This window comes from Chiloscyllium plagiosum, unplaced genomic scaffold, assembly GCF_037043375.1.
Source record: "Chiloscyllium plagiosum isolate Xiang-an unplaced genomic scaffold, Cpla_swu_hap1 HiC_scaffold_35, whole genome shotgun sequence".
Taxonomy (NCBI): Eukaryota; Metazoa; Chordata; class Chondrichthyes; order Orectolobiformes; family Hemiscylliidae; genus Chiloscyllium; species Chiloscyllium plagiosum.
Genome location: NW_028270173.1, coordinates 64780966 through 64807548, shown reverse-complemented (window position 1 = coordinate 64807548; position 26583 = coordinate 64780966). Strand labels below are relative to the sequence as shown.

The 26583-nt window shown below is 45.1% G+C and overlaps 1 protein-coding gene across 1 annotated transcript in view; it reads right to left on the bottom strand.

Annotated features, from left to right (window-relative positions):
* Positions 1-18900, bottom strand: part of LOC122545051 (major histocompatibility complex class I-related protein 1-like) — a 59301-nt gene extending 40401 nt beyond the window's left edge. The window contains 1 exon segment of the mRNA XM_087979761.1: positions 18734-18900. Within this exon segment, the coding sequence (XP_087835887.1) occupies positions 18734-18785 (52 nt within the window). The 5' untranslated portion in view covers positions 18786-18900.
* Between the last annotated feature and the right edge of the window lie 7683 nt (positions 18901-26583).

Genomic DNA, 26583 nt, shown 5'->3' with positions numbered 1-26583 from the left:
GCCCCCTGTAAATAAACCCCAAAACACAGGGCCCCCTGTCAATACACCCAAACACACAGGGCCCCCTGTAAATAAACCCTGAAACACAGAGCCCGCTGTAAATAAACCCCAAAACACAGAGCCCGCTGTAAATAAACCCCAAAACACAGAGCCCCCAGTAAATAAACCCTAAAACACAGGGCCCCCTGTAAATAAACCCTAAAACACAGAGCCCGCAGTAAATGAACCCTAAAACACAGAGCCTCCTGTAAATAAACCCCAAAACACAGGGCCCCCTGTAAATAAACCCCAAAACACAGAGCCCGCAGTAAATGAACCCTAAAACACAGAGCCTCCTGTAAATAAACCCCAAAACACAGGGCCCCCTGTAAATAAACCCCAAAACACAGAGCCCGCTGTAAATAAACCCCAAAACACAGAGCCCGCTGTAAATAAACCCCAAAACACAGAGCCCCCAGTAAATAAACCCTAAAACACAGGGCCCCCTGTAAATAAACCCTAAAACACAGAGCCCGCAGTAAATGAACCCTAAAACACAGAGCCTCCTGTAAATAAACCCCAAAACACAGGGCCCCCTGTAAATAAACCCTAAAACACAGGGCCCCCTGTAAATAAACCCCAAACACAGTGCCCCCTGTAAATAAACCCTAAAACACAGGGCCCCCTGTAAATAAACCCTAAAACACAGGGCCCCCAGTAAATAAACCCTAAAACACAGGGCCCCCTGTAAATAAACCCCAAAACACAGAGCCCGCAGTAAATGAACCCTAAAACACAGAGCCTCCTGTAAATAAACCCCAAAACACAGAGCCCGCTGTAAATAAACCCCAAAACACAGAGCCTCCTGTAAATAAACCCCAAAACACAGGGCCCCCTGTAAATAAACCCTAAAACACAGCGTACACTGTAAATAAACCCCAAAACACAGAGCCCCCTGTAAATAAACCCTAAAACACAGCGTACACTGTAAATAAACCCTAAAACACAGGGCCCCCTGTAAATAAACCCTAAAACACAGAGCCCGCAGTAAATGAACCCTAAAACACAGAGCCCCCTGTAAATAAACCCCAAAACACAGGGCCCGCTGTAAATAAACCCCAAAACACAGAGCCCCCAGTAAATAAACCCTAAAACACAGGGCCCCCTGTAAATAAACCCTAAAACACAGAGCCCGCAGTAAATGAACCCTAAAACACAGAGCCTCCTGTAAATAAACCCCAAAACACAGGGCCCCCTGTAAATAAACCCTAAAACACAGCGTACACTGTAAATAAACCCCAAAACACAGAGCCCCCTGTAAATAAACCCTAAAACACAGCGTACACTGTAAATAAACCCTAAAACACAGGGCCCCCTGTAAATAAACCCTAAAACACAGGGCCCCCTGTAAATAAACCCTAAAACACAGCGTACACTGTAAATAAACCCCAAAACACAGGGCCCCCTGTAAATAAACCCCAAAACACAGGGCCCCCTGTAAATAAACCCCAAACACAGTGCCCCCTGTAAATAAACCCTAAAACACAGGGCCCCCTGTAAATAAACCCTAAAACACAGGGCCCCCTGTAAATAAACCCTAAAACTCAGGGCCCCCTGTAAATAAACCCTAAAACACAGCGTACACTGTAAATAAACCCTAAAACACAGGGCCCCCTGTAAATAAACCCTAAAACACAGGGCCCCCTGTAAATAAACCCTAAAACACAGCGTACACTGTAAATAAACCCCAAAACACAGGGCCCCCTGTAAATAAACCCCAAAACACAGGGCCCCCTGTAAATAAACCCCAAACACAGTGCCCCCTGTAAATAAACCCTAAAACACAGGGCCCCCTGTAAATAAACCCTAAAACACAGGGCCCCCTGTAAATAAACCCCAAAACACAGGGCCCCCTGTAAATAAACCCCAAAACACAGAGCCTCCTGTAAATAAACCCCAAAACACAGGGCCCCCTGTAAATAAACCCCAAAACACATAGCCCCCTGTAAATAAACCCTAAAACACAGGGCCCCCTGTAAATAAACCCTAAAACACAGGGCCCCCTGTAAATAAACCCCAAAACACAGGGCCCCCTGTAAATAAACCCCAAAACACAGAGCCTCCTGTAAATAAACCCCAAAACACAGGGCCCCCTGTAAATAAACCCCAAAACACATAGCCCCCTGTAAATAAACCCTAAAACACAGGGCCCCCTGTAAATAAACCCTAAAACACAGGGCCCCCTGTAAATAAACCCCAAAACACAGGGCCCCCTGTAAATAAACCCCAAAACACAGGGCCCCCTGTAAATAAACCCCAAAACACAGGGCCCCCTGTAAATAAACCCCAAAACACAGAGCCCCCTGCAAATAAACCCTAAAACACACAGCCCCCTGTAAATAAACCCCAAAACACAGGGTCCCCTGTAAATAAACCCCAAAACACAGGGTCCCCTGTAAATAAACCCTAAAACACAGGGCCTGCTGTAAATAAACCCTAAAACACAGGGCCCCCTGTAAATAAACCCCAAAACACAGAGCCTGCTGTAAATAAACCCTAAAGCACAAAGTACCCTATAAATAAACACTAAAATGCAGAGGCCCCACTAAATAAAACCCTAAAACACACAGTCCCTTACAAATAATCCATAAAACACCATGCCCCGTGTAAATGAACCCAAAAATGCAGAGCTCCCTGTAAATAATCCCTAAAACACACAGCTCCCTGTAAATAATCCCTAAAACCCAGGTCCCCCTGTAAATAATCCATAAAACCCAGATCCCACTGTAAATAAACCCTAAAACACAGTCCCCTGGAAATAATCTCAAAAACACACAGCCCCCTATAAATAAACCCTAAAACACAGAGCCCCCTGGAAATAATCCGTAAAATACAGGGCCCTGTGGAAACAAACCCGAAAACCCAGGGCCCCCTGTAAAAAAATCCCTAAAACACACAATCCCCTGTAAATAAACGCTGAAACACAGGGTCGTTTGGAAATGAACACTAAAATACAGGGCACCCTGTAACTACATCCAAACAAACAGGGCTCCCTTGAAGTAAACCCTTAAAATACAGAGCCCCCCCCCCCCCTAAATAAACCCTAAAACCCAGGGCCGCCACAAATAATCCCTAAAACACACAGCCCCGAGCAAATAAACCCAAAAACACAAAGTCCCCTGTAAATAAACCCTAAAACACAGGGCCCTGTGTAAATAAACCCTAAAACACAGAAGCCCCCTGTAAATAAACCCTAAAACACAGAACCCCCTGTAAATAATCCTGAAAAGACACAGCCCCCTGGAAATTAACCCTAAAACCACAGAGCCCCCTGTAAATAAACCCCAAAACACAGGGCCCCCTGTCAATACACCCAAACACACAGGGCCCCCTGTAAATAAACCCTGAAACACAGAGCCCGCTGTAAATAAACCCCAAAACACAGAGCCCCCTGTAAATAAACCCTAAAACACAGAGCCCGCAGTAAATGAACCCTAAAACACAGAGCCTCCTGTAAATAAACCCCAAAACACAGGGCCCCGTGTAAATAAACCCCAAAACACAGAGCCCCCAGTAAATAAACCCTAAAACACAGGGCCCCCTGTAAATAAACCCTAAAACACCGGACCCGCTGTAAATAAACCCTAAAACACAGGGCCCCCTGTAAATAAACCCCAAAACACACAGCCCCCTGTAAATAAACCCTAAAACACACAGCCTCCTGTAAATAAACCCCAAAACATAGGGCCCCCTGTAAATAAACCCTAAAACACAGAGCCTCCTGTAAATAAACCCCAAAACACAGGGCCCCCTGTAAATAAACCCCAAAACACAGAGCCCCCTGTAAATAAACCCCAAAACACAGAACCCCTGTAAATAAACCCCTAAAACACAGAACCCCCTGTAAATAAACCCCAAAACACAGAGCCCCCTGTAAATAAACCCCAAAACACAGGGCCCCCTGTAAATAAACCCTAAAACACAGGGCCCCCTGTAAATAAACCCTAAAACACAGCGTACACTGTAAATAAACCCCAAAACACAGGGCCCCCTGTAAATAAACCCCAAAACACAGAGCCCCCTGTAAATAAACCCCAAAACACAGGGCCCCCTGTAAATAAACCCCAAACAAAGGGCCCCCTGTAAATAAACCCCAAAACACAGGGCCCCTGTAAATAAACCCTAAAACACAGGGCCCCCTGTAAATAAATCCTAAAACACAGGGCCCCCTGTAAATAAACCCCAAAACACAGGGCCCCCTGTAAATAAACCCCAAAACACATAGCCCCCTGTAAATAAACCCTAAAACACAGGGCCCCCTGTAAATAAACCCTAAAACACAGGGCCCCCTGTAAATAAACCCCAAAACACAGGGCCCCCTGTAAATAAACCCCAAAACACAGAGCCCCCTGTAAATAAACCCCAAAACACAGGGCCCCCTGTAAATAAACCCCAAAACACAGAGCCCCCTGTAAATAAACCCTAAAACACACAGCCCCCTGTAAATAAACCCCAAAACACAGAGCCCCCTGTAAATAAACCCCAAAACACAGGCCCCCCTGTAAATAAACCCCAAAACACAGAGCCCCCTGCAAATAAACCCTAAAACACACAGCCCCCTGTAAATAAACCCCAAAACACAGGGCCCCCTGTAAATAAACCCCAAAACACAGGGCCCCCTGTCAATACACCCAAACACACAGGGCCCCCTGTAAATAAACCCTGAAACACAGAGCCCGCTGTAAATAAACCCCAAAACACAGAGCCCCCAGTAAATAAACCCTAAAACACAGGGCCCCCTGTAAATAAACCCTAAAACACAGAGCCCGCAGTAAATGAACCCTAAAACACAGAGCCTCCTGTAAATAAACCCCAAAACACAGGGCCCCCTGTAAATAAACCCCAAAACACAGAGCCCGCAGTAAATGAACCCTAAAACACAGAGCCTCCTGTAAATAAACCCCAAAACACAGGGCCCCCTGTAAATAAACCCTGAAACACAGAGCCCGCTGTAAATAAACCCCAAAACACAGAGCCCGCTGTAAATAAACCCCAAAACACAGAGCCCCCAGTAAAAAAACCCTAAAACACAGGGCCCCCTGTAAATAAACCCTAAAACACAGAGCCCGCAGTAAATGAACCCTAAAACACAGAGCCTCCTGTAAATAAACCCCAAAACACAGGGCCCCCTGTAAATAAACCCCAAAACACAGGGCCCCCTGTCAATACACCCAAACACACAGGGCCCCCTGTAAATAAACCCTAAAACACAGCGTACACTGTAAATAAACCCCAAAACACAGAGCCCCCTGTAAATAAACCCCAAAACACAGGGCCCCCTGTAAATAAACCCTAAAACACAGGGCCCCCTGTAAATAAACCCTAAAACTCAGGGCCCCCTGTAAATAAACCCTAAAACTCAGGGCCCCCTGTAAATAAACCCTAAAACACAGCGTACACTGTAAATAAACCCTAAAACACAGGGCCCCCTGTAAATAAACCCTAAAACACAGGGCCCCCTGTAAATAAACCCTAAAACACAGCGTACACTGTAAATAAACCCCAAAACACAGGGCCCCCTGTAAATAAACCCCAAAACACAGGGCCCCCTGTAAATAAACCCCAAACACAGTGCCCCCTGTAAATAAACCCTAAAACACAGGGCCCCCTGTAAATAAACCCCAAAACACAGGGCCCCCTCTAAATAAACCCCAAAACACAGAGCCTCCTGTAAATAAACCCCAAAACACAGGGCCCCCTGTAAATAAACCCCAAAACACATAGCCCCCTGTAAATAAACCCTAAAACACAGGGCCCCCTGTAAATAAACCCTAAAACACAGAGCCCCCTGTAAATAAACCCCAAAACACAGGGCCCCCTGTAAATAAACCCCAAAACACAGGGCCCCCTGTAAATAAACCCCAAAACAGAGGGCCCCCTGTAAATAAACCCCAAAACACAGGGCCCCCTGTAAATAAACCCCAAAACACAGGGCCCCCTGTAAATAAACCCCAAAACACAGAGCCCCCTGCAAATAAACCCTAAAACACACAGCCCCCTGTAAATAAACCCCAAAACACAGGGTCCCCTGTAAATAAACCCCAAAACACAGGGTCCCCTGTAAATAAACCCTAAAACACAGGGCCTGCTGTAAATAAACCCTAAAACACAGAGCCCGCAGTAAATGAACCCTAAAACACAGAGCCTCCTGTAAATAAACCCCAAAACACAGGGCCCCCTGTAAATAAACCCCAAAACACAGAGCCCGCAGTAAATGAACCCTAAAACACAGAGCCTCCTGTAAATAAACCCCAAAACACAGGGCCCCCTGTAAATAAACCCCAAAACACAGAGCCCGCTGTAAATAAACCCCAAAACACAGAGCCCCCAGTAAATAAACCCTAAAACACAGGGCCCCCTGTAAATAAACCCTAAAACACAGAGCCCGCAGTAAATGAACCCTAAAACACAGAGCCTCCTGTAAATAAACCCCAAAACACAGGGCCCCCTGTAAATAAACCCTAAAACACAGGGCCCCCTGTAAATAAACCCTAAAACACAGGGCCCCCTGTAAATAAACCCTAAAACACAGCGTACACTGTAAATAAACCCCAAAACACAGAGCCCCCTGTAAATAAACCCCAAAACACAGGGCCCCCTGTAAATAAACCCTAAAACACAGGGCCCCCTGTAAATAAACCCTAAAACTCAGGGCCCCCTGTAAATAAACCCTAAAACACAGCGTACACTGTAAATAAACCCTAAAACACAGGGCCCCCTGTAAATAAACCCTAAAACACAGGGCCCCCTGTAAATAAACCCTAAAACACAGCGTACACTGTAAATAAACCCCAAAACACAGGGCCCCCTGTAAATAAACCCCAAAACACAGGGCCCCCTGTAAATAAACCCCAAACACAGTGCCCCCTGTAAATAAACCCTAAAACACAGGGCCCCCTGTAAATAAACCCTAAAACACAGGGCCCCCTGTAAATAAACCCTAAAACTCAGGGCCCCCTGTAAATAAACCCTAAAACACAGCGTACACTGTAAATAAACCCTAAAACACAGGGCCCCCTGTAAATAAACCCTAAAACACAGGGCCCCCTGTAAATAAACCCTAAAACACAGCGTACACTGTAAATAAACCCCAAAACACAGGGCCCCCTGTAAATAAACCCCAAAACACAGGGCCCCCTGTAAATAAACCCCAAACACAGTGCCCCCTGTAAATAAACCCTAAAACACAGGGCCCCCTGTAAATAAACCCTAAAACACAGGGCCCCCTGTAAATAAACCCCAAAACACAGGGCCCCCTGTAAATAAACCCCAAAACACAGAGCCTCCTGTAAATAAACCCCAAAACACAGGGCCCCCTGTAAATAAACCCCAAAACACATAGCCCCCTGTAAATAAACCCTAAAACACAGGGCCCCCTGTAAATAAACCCTAAAACACAGGGCCCCCTGTAAATAAACCCCAAAACACAGGGCCCCCTGTAAATAAACCCCAAAACACAGAGCCTCCTGTAAATAAACCCCAAAACACAGGGCCCCCTGTAAATAAACCCTAAAACACAGGGCCCCCTGTAAATAAACCCTAAAACACAGGGCCCCCTGTAAATAAACCCCAAAACACAGGGCCCCCTGTAAATAAACCCCAAAACACAGGGCCCCCTGTAAATAAACCCCAAAACACAGGGCCCCCTGTAAATAAACCCCAAAACACAGAGCCCCCTGCAAATAAACCCTAAAACACACAGCCCCCTGTAAATAAACCCCAAAACACAGGGTCCCCTGTAAATAAACCCCAAAACACAGGGTCCCCTGTAAATAAACCCTAAAACACAGGGCCTGCTGTAAATAAACCCTAAAACACAGGGCCCCCTGTAAATAAACCCCAAAACACAGAGCCTGCTGTAAATAAACCCTAAAGCACAAAGTACCCTATAAATAAACACTAAAATGCAGAGGCCCCACTAAATAAAACCCTAAAACACACAGTCCCTTACAAATAATCCATAAAACACCATGCCCCGTGTAAATGAACCCAAAAATGCAGAGCTCCCTGTAAATAATCCCTAAAACACACAGCTCCCTGTAAATAATCCCTAAAACCCAGGTCCCCCTGTAAATAATCCATAAAACCCAGATCCCACTGTAAATAAACCCTAAAACACAGTCCCCTGGAAATAATCTCAAAAACACACAGCCCCCTATAAATAAACCCTAAAACACAGAGCCCCCTGGAAATAATCCGTAAAATACAGGGCCCTGTGGAAACAAACCCGAAAACCCAGGGCCCCCTGTAAAAAAATCCCTAAAACACACAATCCCCTGTAAATAAACGCTGAAACACAGGGTCGTTTGGAAATGAACACTAAAATACAGGGCACCCTGTAACTACATCCAAACAAACAGGGCTCCCTTGAAGTAAACCCTTAAAATACAGAGCCCCCCCCCCCCCTAAATAAACCCTAAAACCCAGGGCCGCCACAAATAATCCCTAAAACACACAGCCCCGAGCAAATAAACCCAAAAACACAAAGTCCCCTGTAAATAAACCCTAAAACACAGGGCCCTGTGTAAATAAACCCTAAAACACAGAAGCCCCCTGTAAATAAACCCTAAAACACAGAACCCCCTGTAAATAATCCTGAAAAGACACAGCCCCCTGGAAATTAACCCTAAAACCACAGAGCCCCCTGTAAATAAACCCCAAAACACAGGGCCCCCTGTCAATACACCCAAACACACAGGGCCCCCTGTAAATAAACCCTGAAACACAGAGCCCGCTGTAAATAAACCCCAAAACACAGAGCCCCCTGTAAATAAACCCTAAAACACAGAGCCCGCAGTAAATGAACCCTAAAACACAGAGCCTCCTGTAAATAAACCCCAAAACACAGGGCCCCGTGTAAATAAACCCCAAAACACAGAGCCCCCAGTAAATAAACCCTAAAACACAGGGCCCCCTGTAAATAAACCCTAAAACACCGGACCCGCTGTAAATAAACCCTAAAACACAGGGCCCCCTGTAAATAAACCCCAAAACACACAGCCCCCTGTAAATAAACCCTAAAACACACAGCCTCCTGTAAATAAACCCCAAAACATAGGGCCCCCTGTAAATAAACCCTAAAACACAGAGCCTCCTGTAAATAAACCCCAAAACACAGGGCCCCCTGTAAATAAACCCCAAAACACAGAGCCCCCTGTAAATAAACCCCAAAACACAGAACCCCTGTAAATAAACCCCTAAAACACAGAACCCCCTGTAAATAAACCCCAAAACACAGAGCCCCCTGTAAATAAACCCCAAAACACAGGGCCCCCTGTAAATAAACCCTAAAACACAGGGCCCCCTGTAAATAAACCCTAAAACACAGCGTACACTGTAAATAAACCCCAAAACACAGGGCCCCCTGTAAATAAACCCCAAACAAAGGGCCCCCTGTAAATAAACCCCAAAACACAGGGCCCCTGTAAATAAACCCTAAAACACAGGGCCCCCTGTAAATAAATCCTAAAACACAGGGCCCCCTGTAAATAAACCCCAAAACACAGGGCCCCCTGTAAATAAACCCCAAAACACATAGCCCCCTGTAAATAAACCCTAAAACACAGGGCCCCCTGTAAATAAACCCTAAAACACAGGGCCCCCTGTAAATAAACCCCAAAACACAGGGCCCCCTGTAAATAAACCCCAAAACACAGAGCCCCCTGTAAATAAACCCCAAAACACAGGGCCCCCTGTAAATAAACCCCAAAACACAGAGCCCCCTGTAAATAAACCCTAAAACACACAGCCCCCTGTAAATAAACCCCAAAACACAGAGCCCCCTGTAAATAAACCCCAAAACACAGGCCCCCCTGTAAATAAACCCCAAAACACAGAGCCCCCTGCAAATAAACCCTAAAACACACAGCCCCCTGTAAATAAACCCCAAAACATAGGGCCCCCTGTAAATAAACCCCAAAACACAGGGCCCCCTGTCAATACACCCAAACACACAGGGCCCCCTGTAAATAAACCCTGAAACACAGAGCCCGCTGTAAATAAACCCCAAAACACAGAGCCCGCTGTAAATAAACCCCAAAACACAGAGCCCCCAGTAAATAAACCCTAAAACACAGGGCCCCCTGTAAATAAACCCTAAAACACAGAGCCCGCAGTAAATGAACCCTAAAACACAGAGCCTCCTGTAAATAAACCCCAAAACACAGGGCCCCCTGTAAATAAACCCCAAAACACAGAGCCCGCAGTAAATGAACCCTAAAACACAGAGCCTCCTGTAAATAAACCCCAAAACACAGGGCCCCCTGTAAATAAACCCCAAAACACAGAGCCCGCTGTAAATAAACCCCAAAACACAGAGCCCGCTGTAAATAAACCCCAAAACACAGAGCCCCCAGTAAATAAACCCTAAAACACAGGGCCCCCTGTAAATAAACCCTAAAACACAGAGCCCGCAGTAAATGAACCCTAAAACACAGAGCCTCCTGTAAATAAACCCCAAAACACAGGGCCCCCTGTAAATAAACCCTAAAACACAGGGCCCCCTGTAAATAAACCCTAAAACACAGGGCCCCCTGTAAATAAACCCTAAAACACAGCGTACACTGTAAATAAACCCCAAAACACAGAGCCCCCTGTAAATAAACCCCAAAACACAGGGCCCCCTGTAAATAAACCCTAAAACACAGGGCCCCCTGTAAATAAACCCTAAAACTCAGGGCCCCCTGTAAATAAACCCTAAAACTCAGGGCCCACAGTAAATAAACCCTAAATCACAGGGCCACCTGTAAATAAACATGAAAACACTAAGCTTCCTGTAAACAAACCCAAAAACACAGGGCCCCCTGTAAATAAACCCCAAAATGCAGAGCCCCATGTAAATAAACCCTAAAACACATGGCCCCCTGGAAATAAACCCTAAAACCCAGAGTCCTGTAATAAACCCTAAAACACAGAGCTCCCAGTAAATAATCGCTAAAACACACAGCCCCCTGTAAATAAACCCTAAAACACAGGGCCCTGTAAATAAATCCTGAAACACAGAGCACCCTGTAAATAAACCCCAAAATGCAGAGCCCGCATTAATAAACCCTAAAACACAAAGCCCCCTGTTAATAAACCCTAAAACACAGGGCTCCCTGTAAATAAACCCCAAAATGCAGGGCTCCCTGTAAATAAACTCAAAAACACAGAGCCCCCTGGAATTAAACCCTAAAATCCAGGGTCCTGTAATAAACCCTAAAACACAGAGCTCCCTGTAAATAATCTGTAAATGCAGAGCCCCCTGTAAATATACCCTAAAACACAGAGCTACCTGTTAATAAACCCTAAAACACAAAGCCCCCTGTAAATAAACCCTAAAAAGCAGGGCTCCCTGTAAATAAACCCGAAAACACAGAGCTCCCTGTAAATACACCCTAAAACTCAGGGCACCCTTAAATAACCCCTAAAACTCAGAGCTCCCTGTAAGTAATCTGTAAATGCAGAGCCTCCTGTAAATAACCCCTAAAACTCAGAGCTCCCTGTAAATAAATCTGAAAACACAGTGCTGAAAATGTGTTGCTGGAAAAGCGCAGCAGGTCAAGCAGCATCCAAGGAACAGGAGAATCGACGTTTCGAGCATGAGCCCTTCTTCAGGAAAACACAGAAGCCCCCTGTAAATAAACCCTAAAACCCAGGGCCCTGTAAATAAATCCTGAAACACACAGCTCCCTGTAAATAATCCCTAAAATACAGGGCCCCGTGAAAACAAACCCGAAAACCCTGGGCCCCCTGTAAAAAAAAACCCTAAAATACACAACCCCCTGTATATAAACCCTGAAACAGAGGGTCCTTTAGAAATGAACACTAAAATACAGGACTCCCTGGAACTACATCTGAAAAAACAGGGCTCCCTTGAAATAAACACTTAAAACACAGGCCCCCCCCCCCGTAAAAAAAACGAAAACCCAGAGCCCTGTAAATAAACCCGAAAACGTACCGTCCCCTGTAAATAAACCCGAAAACGCACCGTCCCCTGTAAATACACCCGAAAACGCACCGTCCCCTGTAAATAAACCCTAAAATGCACCGTCCCCTGTAAATAAACGCTGAAACACAGGGTCCCTTGGAAATGAACACAAAAATACAGGGCACCCTGTAACTACATCCGAACAAACAGGGCTCCCTTGAAATAAACCCTTAAAACACAGGGCCCCCCGTAAATAAACCCGAAAACCCAGGGTCACCTACAAATAATCCCGAAAACACAGTCCCCTGTAAATAAACGCAAAAATAAACAGCCCCCTGTAAATAATCCCTAAAACACACAGTCCCCTGTAAATAATCCCTAAAACACAGAGCCCTGTGTAAATAAACCCTAAAACACACAGTCCCCTGTAAATAAAGCCTAAAACACAGAGCCCGCTGTAAATAATCCCTAAAATACAGGGCCCTGTGGAAACAAACCAGAAAACCCCCTGTAAAAAAAACCCTAAAAACACACAACCCCTGTAAATAAACGCTGAAACACAGGGTCCTTTAGAAATGAACACTAAAATACAGGGCCCCCTGGAACTACATCCGAACAAACAGGGCTCCCTTGAAATAAACCCTTAAAACACAGGGCCCCCCCGTTCATAAAGCCGAAAACCCAGGGCCACCTGCAAATAATCCCTAAAACACACAGCCCCGAGTAAATAAACGCAAAAACACACAGCCCCCTGGAAATAATCCCAAAACATAGGGCCTTGTGTAAATAAACCCGAAAACACAGTCCCCTGTAAATAAACCCCAAAACACAGAGCCACCTGGAAACAAACCCGAAAACCCAGGGCCCCCTGTTTAAAAAAAACCCTAAAACACACAATCCCCTGTAAATAAACCCTAAAACACAGGATCCTTTGGAAATGAACACTAAAATACAGGGCTCCCTGTAACTACATCTGAACAAACAGAGTTCCCTTGAAATAAACCCTTAAAATATAGCCCCCCCCCGTAAATAAACAGTAAAACACAGAACTCCCTGTAAGTAAACCCAAAAACATAATGCCACTTGTAAATTAACCCTAAAACACAGGGCCACCTGTAAATAAACCCTGAACAACAGGGTCCTCTGAAAATAAACTCTAAAATGCAGAGCCCCCTGTAAATAAACCCTAAAACACAGAGCCCCCAGTAAATAATCCTTAAAATATAGAGTGCCCTGTAAATAAACCCTATAACACAGGGCACTCTGTAAATAAACCCTAAATACACCTAAAATACAGAGCTACCTGTAACTAATCTCTCAAACACAATGCCCTTTGTAAATAAACCCTAAAACACAGAGCCCCCAGTAAATAATCCTTAAAATATAGAGTGCCCTGTAAATAAACCCTATAACACAGGGCACTCTGTAAATAAACCCTAAATACACCCTAAAATACAGAGCTCCCTGTAACTAATCCCTCAAACACAATGCCCTTTGTAAATGAACCCTAAAACACACAGCCCCTCTCTAAATAAACTGTGAAACACAGAACTCCCTGCAAGTAAACCCCAAAATTACGGGTGCCCTGTGTTTTAGGGTTTACTTACAAGTGGCATTATGTTCTTAGGATTCGTTACAGGAAGCTGTGTTTTCGGGATTACATCCGAACTTATTTACAAGGTGCTGGGCGGCACGGTGGCACAGTGGTTAGCACTGCTGCCTCACAGCGCTCGAGACCCGGGTTCGATTCCCGCCTCAAGCGACTGACTGTGTGGAGTTTGCACGTTCTCCCCGTGTCTGCGTGGGTTTCCTCCGGGTGCTCCGGTTTCCTCCCACAGTCCAAAGATGTGCAGGTGAATTGGACATGCTAAATTGCCCGTAGTGTTAGGTAAGGGGTAAATGTAGGGGTATGGGTGGGTTGCGCTTCGGCGGGGCGGTGTGGACTTGTAGGGCCGAAGGGCCTGTTTCCACACTGTAAGAAATCTAAATCTAAAATGCAGAGCCCCCTGTAAATAAACCCAAAGACACAGGAATTCCTGGAAATAAACCATAAAACCCAGGGCCCTGTAATAAACCCAGGTTCCCCTGTCAATAATCCCTAAAACACAGGTCCCCCTGTCAATAATCTATAAAACACACAGCCCCCAGTAAATAACCCCTAAAACACAGAATCCCCTGTAAATTATCACTAAAATACAGAGCCTCCTGTAAATAATTCCTAAAACACAGGGTCCCTTGTAAATAATCCCGAAAACACAGCTTCCTGTAACGAATCCTAAGAACATAATGCCACTTGTAAGTAAACCCTAAAACACAGGGCACCCGTAAATAACCCCTAAATCACAGAACCCCCTCTAAATAATCCCTAAAACATAGAGCCCCCTGTAAATAAACCCTAAAACCACAGAACCCCCTGTAAATAAACCCTAAAAACAAGGGTGTCCTGTGAATAAACACTAAAACACAGGGCCCTCTGTAAAATAAATCCGAAAACACAGGGCCCCCTGGAAATACACCCTTAAACCACAGGACCCTTGTAAATATACCCTAAAACACACAGCCCCCTGTAAATAAACCCTAAAACACAGGGCTCCCTGTAAATAAACCATAAAACACACAACTTGCTGTTAGTAAACAATAAAACACAGAGTTCCCTGTAAATACACCCTAAAAAAAAGAAAGACCCCAGTAAATAAACCCTAAAACACAAGTGCGCCCTGTAAATAATCCCTAAAACACACAACTCCCAGTAAAATAAACCCTAAAGCACACAGCCCCCTGTAAATAAACCCTAAAACACAGGGCTCCCTGGAAATAAACCATAAAACACACAGCTTGCTGTTAGTAAACCATAAAACACAGAGCTCCCTGTAAATACACCCTAAAAAAGAAAGCCCCCAGTAAATAAACCCTAAAACATGGGGCACCTGTAAATAAACCCTAAAATACAGAGCCCCTTGTAAAAAAAATCGTAAAACTCAGAGCCCTCAGTAAATAAACCCCAAAACACAGAGCTCCCTGTAAATAGACCCCGATACTGAGCCCGCAGACACACTGTGTGAAGCAGGGACCCCAGCGATCAGTGGCCCAGTGTGAAGCCTGTGTACAGCCAAGGGTCAGACCATGTGGAGACCCCCCCGGTGCTGATCAGCTGCAGAGATCCCTTAGAGAGACTCTGATGTTTGTCTTATAACTTTCCTGCTTGTTTTTCTGACCTGTAGTTATACTTTGTATCGCTGTAATGTACCTTTTTTTTCTTCATTCTTTTTATTCCATAACTAAGGAACATCCCTCGACCCTCTGTACCTAAGATGGCGGTGTGATGGTGACATCGTTGCACTGTAACTAATGTGTAACTGAATAAACTGTACCTTGTACCTTTAAACTCAAGATGGTGCTGTAAATGGTGACCTCTCAACTTTGCATTGAATTGAGAACATATGACAATAAAACTCATCCAATTCAATTCATTTATCACTGGAATATTAGTCTGGAGACTCTCATAATGTCCTGGGGACACAGTTTCGAATCGAAGCCCAGCAGATGGTGGAATGTGCATCTGTAGAATCTGGAATTAAGTGTGTATCAATGACCACAAATCCATTATTAGGAAAAGCCCATCAGGTTCACTAATGTCCTTTAGAGAAGGAAATCTACCTTCCTTACCTCCCCTACATGTGACTCCAGACCCACAGTAATGTGGTTTACTCTTCACTGCCCTGTGGGTAATGCAGGCTAAGTCAGAGATACCCACATTCTGTGAGCGAATATAATTATGTAATAAAAATCATACTTTAAAAAAATATTATTAGAAAAATGAAATGTTCCCTGTGAAATTCAGACCCTTTCAAGTGAGTGAGGTATGTGGAACAGATTTCAAATCGTGAATAATTAGAAATCACTGAGTTGAGTTGAATTTGAAAACCTGGCTGCTCTCACAATGGTGCTGGTGGATTTGAAACGTTAACATTTTGATCCTTCTTTAACTTGCTGTATGCACGATGTAGCAAATCCCTCTTATCAGGCCATAACCAGAATAGAGGCAAGTTAATGGGATGGTTATGAGCAACCAATTCAGCTGCAGACAGTGGGTGAGCCGGGGAACTGTTTGTAACATGTGCCTCGATAATGAAAATGTTGGGAACCACTGCCCTGATGAAATATAGTGTTATTTATCTCCAGGGACAGCATACAACGGGATGGAGTTATATTCCATCTGTACAGACCCTGTTCAGACTACAGCTGGAGAACTATGTTCAGTTCTGCACACTGCAGCTCAGGGAGGAGGTGCTGGCCTGGGAGGGAGTGCAGCGTACAGTCACCTTAATGTGCTTGGAAATTAAATGGTTAAATTCGGAGGGGAGATTATTTTAACTTGGCCTGTAATCCTTTCATTGAAAAGATTCAGGTGAATGAATGGAAGGGTTTAAAATATGAATAATACCATGGGCACAGTGGTTAGCACTGCTCCCTCACAGCAGCAGAGACCCGGGTTCAATTCCTGCCTCAGGTGACTGTCTGTGTGGAGTTCTGCACGTTCTCCCCGTGTCTGCGTGGGTTTCCTCCGGGTGCTCCGGTTTCCTCCCACAATCCAAAAATGTGCAGGTTAGGTGAATTGGCCATGCTAAATTGCCCGTAGTGTTAGGTGCAGGGGTAAATGTAGGGGAATGGGTCTGGGTGGCGTGCTTCGGCGGGTCAGTGAAGACTTGTTGGCACAAAGGGCCTGTTTCCACACTGTAAGTAATCTAAAAAAAATTCCCAAAACTGAAGTGGACAATTGAGCATGTTATTCCAACTCAACTTTACCCCATCTCACCTCTACCTGCTCCTGAAACCTTCATTCTGGAGTCAACTATTCCGATGGCCTCCTGACTGGAATCTCACGTTTCACCCTCCAATTCACCCCAACTCCAGTCTTAATCACCAACTGCCCCCCCATTCCCCCTGCTCATTGACCTCCACTGGCTCCCGGTCAAACAACAACGCCATTTTATATTTTTATCCTTGTTTTCAAATCCCTTTGTGATCCCCCCCCCCCCCTCCGAGTCTCTATCATTTCTTACAAACCCACAATCCTCTCAGAGACCGCTTCAACAACTCTCCCTCTTGCTGCACCCTCAGCTATCAAGGGCCCAGTCTGGGGAATTTCTTCCCTAAACCTCTCCGTCTCTCCAGCTCACCTTCCACCTTTCAGACCCTTCAATCAACTCCTCTCTTTGACCTTAGAATAGAATCCCCTATTGTGTGGAAACAGGCCTTTCGGCCCAACAAGTCTAAACCGACCCTCCAAAGAGTAACTCACTCACACACATCCCCCTACCATATTACTCCTATATTTACCCCTGACCAATGCATCTAACCTACACATCCCTGAACACTGTGGGTAATTTAGCATGGCCAATTCACCTGACCCACATATGTTTGGATTGTGGGAGGAAACAGGAGCACCAGGAGGAAACCCACGCAGACACAGGGAAAATGTGCAAAATCCACACAGTCACCCGGGGCTGGAATCGAACCCAAGTCCTTGGAGCTGTGAGGCAACAGTGCTAACCACTAATGCCCGAAACGTCGATTCTCCTGTTCCCTACATGCTGCCTGACCTGCTGCGCTTTTCCAGCAACACATTTCCAACTCAGCCACCATGCCAACCTGTCTTGAGTATCTTCTCATTTGGCTCAATGTCAGACTTTATAACAATCCCGAGAGGAACTTTCAACACGGGTTTCAGATCCAGAGGAACTACTCCCTCTGCTGGGAGCAGACATAACCAGTGACATAATCTGAACATGAAACCTGGTGTGTTCAGGAGAGAAACCAGGAAACAGTTACTCACACGTTCTCCTCACAAAGCTGGAGATACTGGGGAATAATTGCAGTTTTTGGTACAGAAGGATATAGGCTTTTACAAAACAAAACTGTGGATTTTGGAAATCTGAATCCAAACTGAAAGTGCTGGAAATCCCTAGTAGCTTTGTTTGTCTGTGTAAAGAGAAAAGCAGTTGGTATTTCTGGGCAATGATCGATGATCAACCTGTGACTGCTGTTCCCTCTCTATAATGTGGAGTGCCGGTGTAAGACTGGGGTGGACACTGTTAAAATCACACAACACCAGGTCCAACAGATTTATTTGGAAGCACTAGCTTTCAGAGCGCTGCTCCTTCACCAGGCAGTTGTGAAGCAGGATCAGAATTTATAGCAAAAGGTTACAGTGTCATGCAGCTGAAATGATATATTGGACAAACCAGGAGATTGAGCAAAGCTGGGGAATTAGCGACAGACCAGCTCTGATCTAATTGGACATTGGTGGGACTGACTGGAGGGAACGAACCTTTGTTGACCCCTCTCTCCACCCTCAGCACACTCATTCTCAGACCCTAACATCAACTCTCTTTCTACTGTCTCATCACCCTAAGCCCCTCACCCACACACCATCTCTCTCCCTCCAGCCTCATCACTCTGTCCCTCAGTCACCTACACAGTCTCCCAGTCTCTCTCACCAGCCCCCGATCCCAGTGTCAACTTATCCCCAACCAGTTCTTATTATCTGTTTCTTTCCCCACTCCAGCACTAAGGCCCTTTCTGACCCCACTGACCTGGGGTTAATGCCCCAATACCCAGTCTGGTATTGAGACCCTCTCTGTGCCCATTACCCACTGATTGAGGATTAATGCCCAGTACACAGCTTGACAATGAGACCCTCTCTGTGCCCATTACCCCCTGACCAAGTGTTAATGCCCCAATACCCAGACTGACACTGAGATCCCCTCTATGCCCATTACTCACCTGCAGATGCCCCTCCACACAGGAGGACGAGAAGTATGAGTCTCATCATCATTATTATTTTCCTTCTCCGAGGTTGAAGAACAGTCTGTAGTCACTGTTTTTGAAAGAGTTGATCTTGAAGCTGGATAGATGCTGCCAGTCTCCTGCTCTGCCCCTGTCTGTCTGTGCTCTGACCCAGAGCTGGTGAAATTAACATCAAATCCTCCTTACTGATTGGACACTGCTCACCCACTGAGCCAATGAGAATAGGAACAGCCTCTAAGTCAGCAGTTTCCGGGTAGAACACTCCTGGGCAGGTTGAGTTTGTCTCGAAATAAACTTGAAAAGTACAGAGAACCATCCAATCAGAGAAATGCTGTAACCGACATCACCAGTTACCGGGGAGAATAAACTGAGGCAGGTTTGAGAATCAAAGGAGAAACTGAAAGTGATTTGATACAGAACAGGGGGAGGTCATTCAGCCCCTCAGGCCCTACTACACCTTTCCAGCTGATCCTGGCTGCTCAGTATGAGACCCATTTACCCATCTTTATCCTGACTCCCCTCAGACCCTAAACCAATAAAAATTAATCCCACTCCGTCTTCCACTCTCCCTCTGTCCCAATGTGCCCAGTCTCCTGACGGGAGACAGTGATTGATAGCTGTAATCCTGGGCGTAAAAACACTGTATCTAACTCTAGGTAAAAACAATGACTGCAGATGCTGGAAACCAGAGTCTAGATTAGAGTGGTGCTGGAAAAGCCCAGCAGTTTGTCTGCCTGAACTGCTGTGCTTTTCCAGCACCACTCTAATCTACATTCTGAGTCTATCTCTGACCCATTGAATCCAAGTGAACATTACAGACAATTTGATTAGATCACCCCCGACAGTCTACACTCTGGGAAACTGAGTTCATACTTTATAATGTGAGACAAAGTTAAAAATCACACAACACCAGGTTATAATCCAACAGGTTTATTTGGAAGCACTAGCTTTCGGAACAACACTCCTTTGTCAGGTGCTAGTGGGGCAGGATCACAGGACACAGAATTTATAGCAAAAGATCATAGTGTCATAAACTGATGTGATATAGTGAACAAACCTAGCCTGCTGTTAAATCTTACATTTTTTTAGAACGGGTTGCAGGTTTCAATTCATTAATTATACATAAATCACAGAACTTCTTTTATAATCCACGTGACATTTTATAAATTCCAACTTTGGAAATAGAACCAGTCTGACTCAAGGTTGGAATACAGACAGACTCTAACCTCACACCTTTAAGGCATTGTCTGAGCTGAGATGTCACTTTCTTTTAAATCAAACCTTAAGTTATGAACATGACTGGGATTCCCGACAGTGTGGAAACAGGCCATTTGGCCCATCAAGTCCAAACCAACCCTCCAAAGAGTAACCCTCCCCCCCCCAACCCAATCCCCTACACTTATCCCTGACTAATGCAATTTAGTATGGCTTGCACATCTTTGGATTGTGGGAGGAAACCCATGCAGACAATGTGCAAACTCCACACATTCAGTGGCCTGAGGCAGGAATCAAACCTAGGTCCCTGGCACTACAAGGCAGCAGTGCTAACCACTGAGCCACACTGCCACCATCGTATCATCTCTACATTTAGCTATCATACCTTCTAAGTAATTTCTATTATTTGCAAACAGTTGAGGTCGTAGCACTGCTTCCTGTGGCACACCAGTTGTTACATCTTGCTAACCAAACAGTGACCCATTTATTGTTCCTGTCTGCTTCTTATCAGGCAGCCAATCCTCTACCTCGGTCAATCTGTTACCACCTGCACCATTATCTGTTATTTTTTCAATAATCTTTCACGTGGCTTCATATTAAATGCCTTCTGGAAACGTAAGTACAGTTCATCCACTGGTTCACCTTTATCCACAGCAGATCTTTAATAATAACTTCAAACATCTCCCTATGTCTGAAGTGAAGCTGACTGGCCTGTAGTTTCCTGTTTTCTGGGTCCCTCCGTTACCTGAATATAGGAGATAGGTGTGCTATCTTACAACTGATCGGGACTTTCCCAAATCTAGGGAATTTCAGAGAATTATAAAATCAACAAATCAACTACTAATTAAAGCAAACAGGTTTGAGGTGCGAGGGGAAAAATTTAAAAGGGACCGAAGGGGCAACCTTTTCACACAGAGGGTGGTGCGTGTATGGAATGAGCTGCCAGAGGAAGTGGTGGAGGCTGGTACAATTACAACATTTAAAAGGCACCTGGAAGGCTATATGAACAGTAAGGGTTTAGAGGGATAGGGGCCAAGTGCTGGCAAATGAGACTAGATTAGGTCAGGATATCTGGTTAGCATGGACGATATGGACTGAAGGGTCTGTTTCCATGCTGTACATCTCTAAAACTCTATAAAATACTATGCAGGCTGGAAATCTAATACAAACACAGAAATTGCTGGAGAAACTCAACAGATCTGGCAGAATCTGTGGAGAGAGGTCTGTGGCCCTGACCCAAAGTTTTGAATTGTCTCTGTCCACAGGAGAGGTGCAGAGGACTGGAGGACAGCTAAAGTGGTTCCTCTTTACACAATGGGTGGCCTAGGTAGACCAGGGGACCAGTGAGTCCCACATCAGTGGGAGGGAAGCAATTGGAGAAAACACTGAAGGAGAAAATTAATCTCCATTTAAAGAGGCAAGATTTGATCGGGGAGAGAACAGCTTGGCTTTGTCAGAGGGAGGTCATGCCTAACAATTCTGGTGAAATTTTTCGAGGAGTTGACCACAACGTTGATGAGGATATGGCAAATTGATGTTGTTTGTATGGACTTCAGCAAGGCCTCTGCCAAGATCCCACATGGGAGACTGACAAAGGAGGGAAGAGCTTATGGCAACTTCGCAAGACTGATCCAAACTTGGCTTTATTATAGGAGACAGAGGTTGGTGGTTGTAGACTGTTTGTGTGACTGGAGCCCGGTGTGCAGTGGGGTACCACAGGGATCAGTACTGGGTCCCTACTTATTTGTGATGTTCAGAAATTAGGATAGGGGGGAATGGGTTTGGGCTGATGATATCATGGAGCAGACCAAACCCCGTCAAAATAGCTGAAGACGACAGCCTCGGCCCTAATATTTTCTTGTTTTAAAGACAAGAGGCAGTCGGTACATTCTGGATGCAATTCAATTGGTCAAGCCACCTGTCTTGAAATAAAACACACTCTATGCATACACTATAGTTAAAATACAACAAAAGAAAGAATTAGAATAACTTAACTCTTTGGAAAGCTTAACAAATTAATAGAAATTTTTAACTGTTCTAATATAGTACCATCCCATAAACACACCCTTGGCAAAGGCAAATTCAGAAAAACAGATTGTCTCATGTGCAATTCTAGCAGCAGGAAGAGAATCCCAGCTTTTAGCTGTAACAGAGGAATAAGAACTTCTACATCTAGCTTTAAGATCACAGCAACTGCTTCTGAAAGCTAAAACTAAAACAACCCTGGCTTTGTCAGAACTTGACCCCACCCATCCAGGTTGCTTTTATTGTTTCAACTTTTTTTAAAAAAGACCCAAGGCCTCACAAGCTGTTTATTTTATTGGCTTTGGAGCAGACTGTTTAGTGCCTCTGTCTTAACCTTTCCTTATTCAAAAAAAGGACAATATACACCTCTTAAAGCCATAGTATCATCACCATTGGACCAACAAATCCACATCAGATGCCATATCACTTGCCCTTCACTCCTCCCTAGAACATCTTGACACCAAGAACAGCTACCTAAGAATCCTACTCATTGACAACAGTTCAGCCTTCAACACTATTATCCCCTCGAGACTGATTTTAAAAACCTAGTGATCTTGCACTAAGTCCCACTCTGGATCCTCAGTTTCCTGATCCACAGGCCCACAATCAGTGAAGAATTGGGAACAATATTTCATCCTCACTAACACTCAACACTAGAGCTCCCCAGAGGTGCGTACTCAGCCCCTACTGCGCTCACTGTATACCTATGACTGCGTCACCAAATACCAGACTGATGCCATTCACAACTTTGCTGATGACACCACCATAGTCGGTCAAATCTCAGATGGCAACGAAACAGATGGGAGGTGGAAGACCTGGAAAAACGGTGCACTGAGAACAACCTAGCTCTCAATGCTGGCAAAACCAAGGAACTCATTATTGACTTTCGGTGGGATGTTACTCATGCCCCTCTACACATTAACTGCACAGAGGTGGAACGAGTGGAGAGTGTCAAGCTCCTGGGAGTGGTCATCCACAACAAAATTTCTTGGACACTTTATGTGGACGCACTGGTTACAAAGGCCCAACAACGTCTTTTCTTTCTCAGGCAGCTGAGGAAATTTGGCATGACGGCGAATACCCTTGCCAACTTTTATAGGTGCGCCATCGAGAGCATTCTGTCTGGATGTATCACTACCTGGTATGGCAACTGTACCATTCAAGATCAGAGACGGTTACAGAGAGTGGTGAACCCGGCCCGGACAATCACAAAGGCCATCTATAGAATCCATCTACCAGGCCCGCTGTCAAGGAAAGGCCGCCAACATTCTCAAAGATCCATCCCACCCTGGCAATGTTTTTCTACAACCTCTACCATCAGGGAGAAGGTACAGAAGCCTGAACACACACACCAGCCGGTTTCGAAACAGTTTCTACTTCCTGTTGTTAGAATAATGAATGGACTCACAAACTCTTAACATTCACCTGTACCTGTGTTTTTGTTTTTGCCGCTGTTTACCTATTATTTACCTATCTATGCTACTTATCTAAGTGATCTGTCTGTATTGCTCGCAAGACAAAGCTGTTCACTGTGCTTCAGTACACGTGACAATAAATTCAATTCAATTCAATTCAATTGAACAGTTAGTTTGTGGTAGTTGACAGTGAGGAGGAATGTGATAGGTTACAGGAGGATATAAATTAATTTGTCAGATTGGCAGATCAGAGGTAGATGGAATTTAACCCTGAAAAATGTGAGGTGTAGCACTTAGAACGAACAAGGTAACGAAGTACTCAAGGGACATTAGGAAGTTCAGAAGAACTGATGGATGTTGAGTTGCCTGTCCACAGGCCATAAAAAGAAACAGAAATTGGTGGAGAAACTCAGGACGTATGGGAACAAAGCAGAGTTAACATTTCAAGCCCAATGATGCTTCATCAGAGCTGATGTTTTGCACCCATTTTAGTTTAGTTAGGTCACAGCTAGAGTACTGTGTGTAGTTCTGGTCACTGCATTATAGGAAGGATGTGATTGCGCTGGAGAGTGTACGGAGGAGATTCCCTGAGATGGAGCATTCCAGCAATGAAGAGAGGCTGGAGAACCTGGAGCTATTTTCTGTGAAGCAGAGAAGGCTGAGAGGAGACCTGAAAATTAACAGGGCCATGGAGAGGGTGAATGCAGAGCAGCTGTTCCCCTTAGTCAAAGGGTCAATAGCAAGGTTTCGTCAACACTGATTGGCTATAATGCGATTGATGAGTAGGTGAATGCTGTTTGTAAAATGCAAACTTTTGCATATGTGTTGGCTATTGTGCGAATTCACCCCCAACACTTCAAGCGTTATTTTTATGGTGCGATTTTCTACAGCGCAAGGTTGTACAAGAATGCAAGAATGCAACTATCGCATTATAGCTGGAAGGACTGCACTTTACTGCAAAATGCCTGTTCAATTCCTCTGCTATCTCTTTAATTGGGTAGCTGAGAGGTCGGATAAATCGCCCTGGCTGGATGCACGGTTTCGAAGGAGATAGCTGAGGAAATTATACAGGCATTATGGCGATTTTTGAGTGAGGGTCCCAGAGGACTAGAAAATGGGCTAATGTAACACCCTTGTTTAAGAAGGAAGGGAGGCAGTAAACAGGAAACTACAGACCAGTTAGATAAAATTTTAGAATCCATTAGAAAGGATGAGATCACGGAGTATTGAAAGTACATGGTAAAATAGGGCTGAGTCAGCATGGCTTCAGCAAGGGGAGACAATGACTGACAAACGTTAGAATCCTTTGAGGAGGTGACAAGGAAGTTGGACAAAGGAGAACCAGTGGAAATAATTTACTTGGATGTCCAGAAGGCTTTTGACAAGGTGCCTCGTAGGAAGCTGCTAAAAAAAGATGAGCTCAAGGAGCTAGGGGCAAGGATACAGGATTGGCTGACTGGCAGAAGGCAGAGAGTAGAGATAAAGGGTTCATTTTCAGGATGGCAGCCGGTCACCAGTGGATTTCCACAGGAGATAGTGTTGACATCACAACTATTAACCTCATTATATTATTGATCTGGACAAGGGAACTGAGGACATTGTTGCTAAGCTTGCAGATGACACAAAGGTAAGTAGAGGACAGGTAGTGTTGAAGAAGCTGGAAGGCTGCAGTCATACTTAGACAGGCTAGGGGTGTGGGCAAAAAAAGGGCAGATGGAATACAGTGTGGGAAAGTGTGAGGTTATGCACTGTGGTGAGATGAATAGAGGCATAGACTATTTTCTAAATGGGGAAAGGCTTCAGAAATCTGAAATGTAAATGGAAGTCCTAAATCAGGATTCTCTGGAGATTAACATCTAGGGTAAGTTGACAGTCAGGAAGGCAAGTACAATGTTAACATTTATTTCAAGAGGGGTAGAATACAAGAGCAGCCCTGTACTGCTGAGGCTGTATAAGGCTCTGGTCAGACTGCATTTGGAAGACCGGGAACAGTTTTGGGCTCTGTATCTAGGGAACGATGTGCTGGCATTGGAAGGGGGGTCCAGAGCAGGTTTACAATAATTGCAGGGAAAACGGGCTTGTCATATGAGGAGTGACTGAAGACTCTGTTTGTACACAATGGAGTTAAGGGGGAGACTGCTATTCTGAGATGCCTCGATGAGTGAGATGTTTCCAACCAATGGGAGAGACTACGACTCAAGGGCACAGCCTCAGCATGAAGGCTGAGGTGAGGAGGAATTACTTTAGCCAGAGGTTAATCTGTGGAACTCATTGCTGCAAACAGTTATGGAGGCCATAACTGTATCTAAGACAGACTGGATAGGTTCTTGATTGGTAAGGAGATCAAGGGTTATGGAGAGAAGTCAGGGGAATGGATTGACAAATATTTCAGTTTTGGGGCACAGCGCCAGGGACCCGGGTACAATTCCCGCCTCAGGCGACTGACTGTGTGGAGTTTGCACATTCTCCCTGTGTCTGCGTAGGTTTCCTCTGGGTGCTCCGGTTTCCTCCTACAATCCAAAGACGTGCAGGTCAGGTGAACTGGCCATGCTAAATTGCCCGCAGTGTTCAGAGATCTGTAGGTTAGGTGCATTAGTCAGGGGAAGGTATACAGTAATAAGGTAAGGGAATGGATTTGGGTGGGTTACTCTTCGGAGGGGCAGTGTGGACTTGTTGGGCCGAAGGGCCTGTTTCCATACTGGAGGGATTCTAAGGTGATTGAATGGTAGAACAGACCCAATGGGCAGAATGGGCTAAATTGCCCGTAGTGTTAGGTAAGGGGTAAATGTAGGGGTATGGGTTGGTGGCGGGTCGGTGTGGACTTGTTGGGCCGAAGGGCCTGTTTCTACACTGTAATGTAATCTAATGGCCTAATACTGTTCCTGTATTTTATGGTCTTATAACTGGAATGTAACTACACTGTGCTGGTATCATTGGATTGAATGGCAGCCCTTGTTCTAATTGGACTGCTGTTCAGTTTATGTACTTGTAGACAGGATCAGTGAGACAGAGCCACATAATCCCCAGTCTCTGCAGCATCTTCTGTTTGTGAATGCTGTACAGACGCCAATTTGATCAACAGCTTCACGCTTACGTCAGGGACTTTCCAACTGAGACAAACATCAGAGAGGGGCAGGGAGCACAGTAAATGCCAGGGGAAAACCAGATTGA